A 9,753-nucleotide genomic window follows, 5' to 3' on the forward strand; every position below is an offset into this window, starting at 1 on the left:
AAGAAGAAGAAGACGATGCAGAAGAAGAAGAGGTTACTCTCCTCACCTGAGCTATTTTAATCCAACCAGTTTCTGAACAAATGAATAAAAAAAGAAAAAGAAAAAAAAAATTCAAGCTTACAAGAAAATAGTGTGCAGAAGCGTAGAAATGGCGCCGGAAGGACGAGAATTTAAAATGTAAGGGCTCTTGAACCCTTTTTTTTTTTTTTATTGGATGAATCCTCGTGTAGATTTATAGTGATTATTTATTATTTCTTATTTTGTAAGCAAATGTATTTTTGTATTTAAAAATAAATAGTAAGAAGAAGGAGAATACTAAATCAAGAGAGTAAGGAGAGAGGTACACGAACAAGAGGACGTAGCCCGACGACATGGAACGAGTTCTGACCCTCAGGAGTCGACTACGAACTCTTGCGCTGGTCACTCTTGTCTTCGTTTTTTTAAATTTAAAAATTTATTTATTATTTATTTATTTATTTATTATCTGGATTTTTATAATTACTAAGATTGCTAATGGAAATTTTTTTTTTTATTTGTTATCAAGACTGACTATTTTTATTCAAGGTGCTAATCTGACAGGTCAGTTGAACTTTCTATTGTTGCGTAAAAAACTAATCAGGTTAATTTTCTTTGAATATTTTATAAGTTTGTTTAGGGAAAAAATTTATTTAAAATATTTTTTGAATGAAAAAAAATCTATACAATTATGTGAAGAATGAAACTGAGTTCGTAAAAAATGAGTTTAATTAAATAAGTAAATTTAAAAAGTTATTAAAGATATTTATTGATTTAGTTGTATTTATTTTATTTTAAAAAATTCGGCTAAATAAATATGTTTTTAGCTAAATGTAAAAATTTTATTTGTTGACTAGCTGATAAATCTTTTTTGTAATACGGTTATTAAAAATTATGTAATAGATTTTTTAGATATCGTATGACAAACAATTTTTTTTTTTTTTCGATAAAAAAATTTTGTGTAGTTAATGATTGAATTTAAAACTCTGATATCTTTTAAACGATTGATCCTAGGGTAATTTTTTATCAGCACTTTTTTGTAGGAAATTTAATTTCCTATAAAAAGTTATTTATAGGAAATTTTGTAATGGTGACAGTTTAAAAGTTACAGTCAGTTTAAAAAAATTTTTAATTCTTACTGACTATTTCAATGTTTATTTCATTAAAACAGCTATATCTTTTAAACAATTGGTCTTATGGTATTTTTTAATCAGCACTTTTTTGTAGAAAATTTAACTTCCTATAAAAAGTTTTAAGAAGAAAATTTCGTAATGTTGACAGTTTAAAAGTTATAGTCAGTTTAAAAAAAATTTTAATTGTTACTGACTATTTCGATGTTTATTTCATTAAAACGGTTATATCTTTTAAACAATTGGTCTTATGGTATTTTTTAATCAGCACTTTTTTGTAGAAAATTTAACTTCCTATAAAAAGTTTTAAGAAGAAAATTTCGTAATGTTGACAGTTTAAAAGTTATAGTCAGTTTAAAAAAAATTTTAATTGTTACTGACTATTTCGATGTTTATTTCATTAAAACGGTTATAACTTTGAAACAATTGATCCCAGGGTAATTTTTCATCAGTACTTTTTTTTTAGAAAATAGTATTCCCTACAAAAAAAAAATCTGTAACATTAATAGTTTAAAAATTACAGTCGATCTAAAAACAATTTTAATTATTATATCAATGTCTAAAATCGATTTCTTTGAAACCTCTGTATCTTTTGAACAATTGATCCTACGGCTATTTTTAATCAGCACTTTTTTGTAGAAAATTAAATATCCTACAAAAAATACTTAAAAAAAAATTCTGTAAGATTAATAGTTCAAAAGTTATCATCAATTTTAAAAAATATTAAATTATCACCGCAGTTATTCTTTTTTTTAATCAATTCGTTTAAAATGGCTGTATCTTTGAAATAATCAATCCTACAATAATTTTTAATCAGTACTTATTTTTACAAAATTAAATTTCCTACTAAAAGTATTTTATACTTTTTTCTCGTATCTCAATTACTTTAAAAGATATCTGCGTTCAAAAGTAATAACCTCAACTATAAGATAAATTTTCAAAAATTTTTTTTTCTGACAATAATTAAATTAAAAACTATTAATAAACTTCAAACATTATATTTGGGTAAATTATAATTATCATAAAACTCCACTTCAAAATTTTTAAATTTAAAAAAAAAAATTAAATTTAAAATATATTTTGTTCTAAAAATAAAACAATGTCACTTTACATAAAAATTAACAAATACATAAAAAAAAAAGAAGACTAATAATTATAAATCTATTTTTAAAGTCAAAATAATATTTACAATACAATAATTATTTATCTTATTGTTTTTATTTTTCTTATATTTTTTTAATAATTACAATAATTATTTATTTATAAATATATGTAGATTAAAAATTACAATAAATATATCCTTATGTACATACATATATAAGAGATAGGTAATTGCAATAGCATGTGTTAATCTCTACATATATATATATATATATATATATATATATATATATATATATATATATATATATATATATATATATATATATATATATATATATATATATATATATATATATATATATATATATTTATTTATATATTGCTTTTGCGATAGATAAATAGATAGAAAGATAAGACCTTGGGCTAAAATAATTAAAAAAAATATTTTCCCATAATTATAAATTTAAATTGCTTACAATAATTTCCCCTGTTAATAAAAAAAAAATGTATATATATATATTTGACGATACTTATCTCAATGGCATATATGTAAATATAAATATGTATATATATGTTAAATAATATAAGTGTCAAATAAGGATTTAAAAAAATAGTACAACCTCGTCTGCATTTCAATGACTAATTACAAATGAATTACAATCATGATAAAAATGTCTACTGTCTTCCGTGTTTATGATATTTCATTTAATATTTAATTACAAAAATTAGTACTGTAATTAGGCACCAAGTTTTACAGTAGAGTATAAAAAACCGCGTTACGTTAGAGTATAAATTTCATAATATTGTTAAAATATATAAACATATATAACAAGTTTATTTATATCTTTAGGTACTGGATAAAAAAAAAATTATTACGGGAATTTATAATAAAAAGCTGGTGAATAAACGAAGATTCAATAAAAGAAGAACATAAGAAGTTATAAAATGACGAAAAAAGTTGTTAAAACAAAACTGGTTCCACCGGACGGTGGATGGGGATGGGTCGTTCTTTTTTCTGCTCTCCTTGTTAACTTCCTGATACCGGGGACAGTCAAGTCCTTTGGTGTTCTCTTTGTTGAATTCCTTCAGGTATTTAAGGCATCACCTACTGCGGCTTCGTGGATGCCTGCACTTTGTTACTTTCTTTACAGTTCATTAGGTAAGACTTGTTATTATTCATTTATTTTATTTATATATTTTATCCATTTTATTATTCTTTAGGTCCTTTGTCAAGTGTTTTATCAATTAAGTATTCGTACAGAGTTGTTACATTAATTGGAGGTACATTTGCTGCACTTGGAATGATGTTAAGTTATTTTGCTACGTCAGTTTCTTATTTATATGTCAGGTAATTTATGGATTTATTTACTTTTTTTTTTTAACAATGATCTATGAACAAATGAAATTACATTCCCAGCAGATCCTAATTGCGCTAAATAACGGAATTTTACGGTATTGCGGTAGTTTACGGTGAAGGTACGATAATTTACCGTAAATTCGTGGAAATATAGGGGTATTCTACGGTAAAAGTGAGTTATTTTACCGTTAAAGCGCAGTAACATTGCGGTATTTCATCGTAATCATGTGGATTTACTGCAAAATTACAGTATTTTACCGTAAAGTGAAGTATTGTAGAGTGTTTACAGTAAAAATGCCGCAAATTGCGGTAAATTATCGCATTTTTACCGCAGCCTAAGTAAACTACCGTAAAATTGCCGCAAACTTAAATTTTTTTAAATTAAATCATATTGGTTCCAAATTTTGGTCAGACTAAGGTTTAGTGAATTAAAATAAAGTTCCAAGAGGACGACTCATTTTTATATTTTTTTCGATTTTTTAAGCTTACTGGTTCAATTGACCCCACTTTCCCCTATTACTTGTGCCCCTTACGGAAAAAAACTAATGAACACCATAGAAAATTCATTAGTGTTGAATAGTGTCTTATTAGTGATCATTACTACTCTGACTATAGTGAATCTTACAACACATTTGGAAGTGATATTAGTAACGATCATGTTTCACATAGAAAAAATTTAAAGAATGGTCCACCCTTGGGACCAGTCCCAAAATTTTCCAGGATCTCCTTGAGTTCGAAAACACTATTGCCGATTCATGTTGAAGCTTTCTGAGCTCGAACATACTTTTAGATACATAAGTAGTTTCGAGGGCTTCGCTCGAAAAAAGTGATGCTTCGTATAAAATTCGAGAAATTGAAAATAATCAATAAGCATCGTTTTCTCAAGTTTTGCTCAAGATTATGCTTGATAAATTCAATGTATTGGACAGAAATTAATAGAAATCATCTTACGTGATTTTTAAATTTAACTAGCGCGTTAATATATGAAACATCCGGAAAAAATTTTGAAAACAGGGATTTTTCAAAATCTGTGATGAATATGTTATTTAAACTAATGAACTGATTGCAATAATTTATACAACGATCATCAAATACTACGAAACTAAAGGGTCGATATGAGTATGGGAACTTTTTTAAATTTTTCATCTCCGATATCTTTGGAAAAAATTAACCGATTTTGATAATATAGACGGCATTCGACACAGTTTTTCAGGCTTCAACGCTAAAACATTATTAGAATCAATCAACTTTGTGATTTTTGAAATTATTAGAAAAAAACCTTTTTTCGAAATTCTTACAATAACGATATTTCTTGAAAAATTAATCCAATTTTGATGGTTGAGGCGGCATTCGACGCGGCCAATAGAGCCTTAGAGCTTGATAGATTTTGAAATCAATCTATTAAGTATATTAAAAGTTATCTAAAGAAATCATTTTTCGAAAAGTGTTATTTTTGGAATAACTCGGAACGTACTATACCAATCAACCTTAACTTCTCTCAGTGCCTAGAAATTAATAAGACGCTTCGAATGTCACTTTAAAGATCTAAATCGGTTCATTCGTTCAAAAATTATGGTTTATAACATTCGTACTTTTGTACATATACACATACAGTCCGCGTCACTTGGATAGCCTCAACTATTTTTTTTCAATAACTGATTCTTTACTCGCTGATATATAGAATTATTTGTATATTTTATATTACTTAATTAAGACAAAACAAGATATGTTGTTAGTGTTCGAAAAACAAAGCGAGAATATCATGAGGGGGACATGCCACTGGTCGGTAGTTCGTCACATGGATAACCTCAATCAAATTTATTGCGCAAAGGAATTAATTAGTTTCATTTTCGTATTATTATGTTTCAATATTATGGCGTGGTGAATAAATTAAAATCGATTTAAAACATCAAAATTGGTGACTAAATAAAATGGGGCACAATAAAATGTTAAGTATTGAAGAAATTAATAAATTTAATTTTTTCCTTAATCAAAATTTTTTCCCATCAAAAAGAAAAACAATGAAAACTACGGAAAAAATTATAAAGCTCGAACGAAATTCGCAACAACGCCAAGGGAACGTCGAATGATAATTTGCGCGGCATTTAATTCCATTAAGATTGTGAGGCAAATAGCGGGAGAAATTGGAACAGCAGCATCTATTTCAACTGTGACAAGAGTGATAAGACAGGCAAAGCATCTAAAGAAAATGAGATTGAAAAAAAAAAGGCTTTAAATCAAAAACACATATTAGCACGACTTTTATTTGCAAAAGAACACATGAGTTGGATAGATAAATGGCTACAAGTAATTTCTTCAGATGAAATGAAATTTAATTTAAATGGGCCTGTTGTATGTAACTATTACTTTTATGTTTTGTGGGAGGAAGAAAAATTCTAATTAAGAATCAGGTATTGAAAAAACAAATAAATGAGGCTATCCACGTGACGCGGACAGAATATGTAATTGGGCATCGTATTGAAGTGAATTGGGATAACCTTGTAGGACCTCAAAACCTCGAAATCTGTTTAAATGCCAGTTTTCGAAAATTGGCCGAAACTTATTATTTCCCAATACTTACTTTGATGTCCGTAGATCTGCTTCAGAGCCTATTCGATTTAAATTCATTTTTCCCGGGTATGCTTGATTTTCTTCCATTATCAATATGGCAATTAGGGAACGTCCCTGTTCATAAATTTCTAATTTGTAGAAGATAAGCTCACAATCTATTTTTTTTTTCAGCTATGGCCTAATGGTCGGTATCGGAGCTGGTCTAACCTTTCCCCCGACAATTTACATAGTCACCGCTTATTTTGAACGTTTACGCGGCCTTGCAAATGGCCTCTGTATTTCTGGAAGTGCAATTGGTACCATAGTACTACCACCATTCCTTCAGTATCTCCTGAATCATTTTGGCCATCGGTATACAAAAAATCCTTGAATAATTACTTCAAAGAAATGCAAATGTTTAATTGTCAATATTTTTACAGAGGAGCTGTTCTAATAATGGGCGCTTTGACACTCAATACATTGGTCTGTGCACTTCTTTACCATCCGGTTAGCGAACACATGAAAGAAGTACCGGTCGAGGGTATCGATAATGCAGCATTGACGCTCGACGAACCGATAATTGAAGCTAAAATGTTAACTGACGGTAAAACAGAAGTACCGACTGACCCAAATCATGACCGCCTTACCGAACTATCGAAATATCTCGAAAAAAATTTAGACCCTTCATCCGTCACAATTATCAATGAAAATGAAAAGGATCAAGACAAATTTCAAGATGTTGAATATGAAAAAAGTGAAACTACTGAAACTAATGAACTACCAACTGAAACAGTTGTTAATTTATCGGCACTCAGTCGTACCAATTCAACGAGAGTTAGCAAAAAAAATTTTCATCTATCGCGTCAGCACAGTATCGTTTCCGAAATGGGCCCAATTGCCTTAAGCCCTCGTAATAACGTGCCCGGATTATTTCGCCGTTTTTTTAAAACTCCCACTAAGAAAATTCGCCAGCGTGGTGATGCTAAGACAAAATCAAATAATTTGAAAATAGTCAAAGACGACAAGAGTGACGAAGCTTATCAGGGTACTGTGACCATCAATAGCACGGATTCGAATTCTACAATCCATAGTTCGGAGTCCAGCGCAACCATTAGCACCGATTCAGGTTCCAGTTCTTCAACTAGTGAAGAAAACAAATTCTTTGACTTTAGTGTCCTGCGTGACCCATTATACCTTATTATTCTAATATCGAATTGTACATCCGCAATAAGTAACACAAATTTTATGATCTTATTGCCATCTTACGCGATTTCGGAAGGGTTTGATAAAAATATGTCCGCGCTACTATTGTCCATTGTATCAGCACTAGACTTAGTTGGTCGTATAGGTGGCGCATCACTATCTGACATTGATTTCGTACCAAAGTATTATTATTTTGTTGTAGGGTTAGGTCTTAGTGGAATAGCGCTAGCTTTATTACCAATGGCGACTTCATATTTGATGTTGTCATTATTTTGTGGGCTCTTTGGACTTTCTTCCGGCATGTACATTGGTATTACTACTGTCATACTTGCAGACATGTTGGGAACAGAAAAACTGAGTTCATCTTACGGGATTTCACTGTTTGTTAATGGGGTGCTACAGTTGGTAGGGCCACCAGTCTGTGGCGCGATTTTTGAAAGAGTCGGAACATATAAGCCTATTTTTTTAGCTTTTGGCATTATTTTAATACTTGGTACAGCTTTGTGGGCTGTTGTACCGCTTATTAAAAGAAAATCTAAAGAACAACAAACAGAATAACGATTTCATTATTTTAATTTTATTAGTGATCATTTATATTATTTTAGATTCAATATTTTTTTTTTTAGTTAAAAAAAAAAGTTTTTGATTATGCCCGCATTTTTTTTTATCTAGTCATACTTTAAGATGTACAAACAATTGACAGAATTTTTTTTTTTTTTCAATCAAAAATTCATAAGAAGTTTGAAAAGTAAACTCTTCCATATGTTTTTTAGATTCATTAAAATCAAAGAATTAATTAAGAGGACTGGCAGCTTTTAGAAAAAGTAACTTGTACATCGTGTAGAAAATGAGTATTATAATTGAGTAAAGTTGGGAACAAGAACCGAAGGTTAATGCTACCAACATACTAGAGTATAGTAATTTACTAGATGGACATTAGATTTCGTAATTAATACACGTACAAAAAATGCCGTTTTATGCCTATAGAAGGAGCCATGTTCAAATTTTTGGAGAGAACATGCGCGTAATCATATAAAAAGTACCCAGCACATGCTTAAATGATCCGCACATGCGCGTTATAGATTATTCGATGCGCATGCGCGGTCAAAGAATTTTAGTCACGCTATGGTAGCACTTATTTAAAACTGACGTACGTTTTATAGGTGACGTCACCTATAAAAATACTTGATATTTTAAAATTTAGTGTTTATGAAGATTGTACTAAATACAATTGTACTTGATTACTCCTAAGTAATAATGTCTATTGCAAGTTTCTACCGAAGACACCGCTTACAAGGTTCTTTTAGTAGAAATCACAATAACACGAATTATAATACGAAAGACAATATAACAGTCTTCCACAAATTTTATGAAAACGTCTTTCCGAAAATCTTTACATCTGTTTATACAGTTGACTTTAGAATTTTTTGCAAGATTTTTGTAGCTTGCGCATGATGCTAAACGCAAAAATATAACAAATATCTTGCGCATAATCAATTGGTAAAATTACTCACACAATTCTGATGAAAAATCTGCGTAAGAAGTTTAAGTAATGACTTATACACATATCTTGCAACAATTTTTTCCCTCTACCCCTTCCACCAACTCAATATGGCCGTCATTTTAAGCCAATGGCGGGGGTCCAGAGGCAGGCGTAAGTTTTGGGTGACTTGCGCATTTTCGCTGCAAGCCATGTGTAAGGATCATTACAACAATTCTTACGCGTCTTTCGCTAAATTTGTGTACGTTGTTTAATCTATTAATCATTCGTAAAATATCTGTTATATATATTTTTTCACAATCCTTTCGGAGACTTTAAATTAAAATCTTCCATAAATGTCTAGCAAGACTTACGGGCATATAAACAAACAGATGTTGGTTTATAAGACTTGCGTTAGATTTTGAACAGACTGTTATATAGGTTATAAATACATAAGTATTTTATTGCTTCTAAAATTTGCCATCCTCGTTAAGAGAATTTATATTATAGTAAATCACTGTTAATATTAATAATTATAATCAGATACATGAGTAAAAAAGATTTTATATAATGATATATAATTCATTGAAATTATATTATCATATGCAATTATTCATGATTTCGTGATTCATATATAGTTCATATATTCTCTATATATATATATAATACATATATGAATCATCCATGTTCTATGTATGACTTATATAAGTTCTATATGTAAATCATATATGTTTCATATATAGATTACATATGGTCCAGATATGAATTGTGCATGATCTATGTATGAGACATATACGGTCTATATATGAATAATATATGCCCTATATATGAATCATATATGTGCTATAGATAAAACATATAGGCTCCGTATATAAATCATATATGCTCCATATATGAATCATATATGTTCTATA

General features: G+C 29.1%; 1 protein-coding gene across 1 annotated transcript; it reads left to right on the forward strand.

Annotated features, from left to right (window-relative positions):
- Positions 1 to 3,143: 3,143 nt before the first annotated feature.
- Positions 3,144 to 7,933, forward strand: LOC103577097 (monocarboxylate transporter 13). The gene is made up of 4 exons (XM_008557598.3): positions 3,144 to 3,408; positions 3,471 to 3,597; positions 6,349 to 6,528; positions 6,597 to 7,933. Exons 1-4 carry the CDS (start codon positions 3,195 to 3,197, stop codon positions 7,915 to 7,917), a joined length of 1,842 nt encoding a protein of 613 aa, XP_008555820.1. The 5' UTR covers positions 3,144 to 3,194; the 3' UTR covers positions 7,918 to 7,933.
- The last annotated feature ends 1,820 nt before the right edge of the window (positions 7,934 to 9,753 follow it).

The sequence above is a fragment of the Microplitis demolitor genome, chromosome 9 (assembly GCF_026212275.2).
Source record: "Microplitis demolitor isolate Queensland-Clemson2020A chromosome 9, iyMicDemo2.1a, whole genome shotgun sequence".
Taxonomy (NCBI): Eukaryota; Metazoa; Arthropoda; class Insecta; order Hymenoptera; family Braconidae; genus Microplitis; species Microplitis demolitor.

Bases quoted from the DNA above. Each gene is read 5' to 3' on its own strand.
- LOC103577097 (XM_008557598.3), top strand. From the start codon at position 3,195: ATGACGAAAAAAGTTGTTAAAACAAAACTGGTTCCACCGGACGGTGGA. The intron at 3,409-3,470 runs GTAAGACTTGTT...ATTATTCTTTAG, and splicing joins CTTTCTTTACAGTTCATTAG to GTCCTTTGTCAAGTGTTTTA. The intron at 3,598-6,348 runs GTAATTTATGGA...TTTTTTTTTCAG, and splicing joins GTTTCTTATTTATATGTCAG to CTATGGCCTAATGGTCGGTA.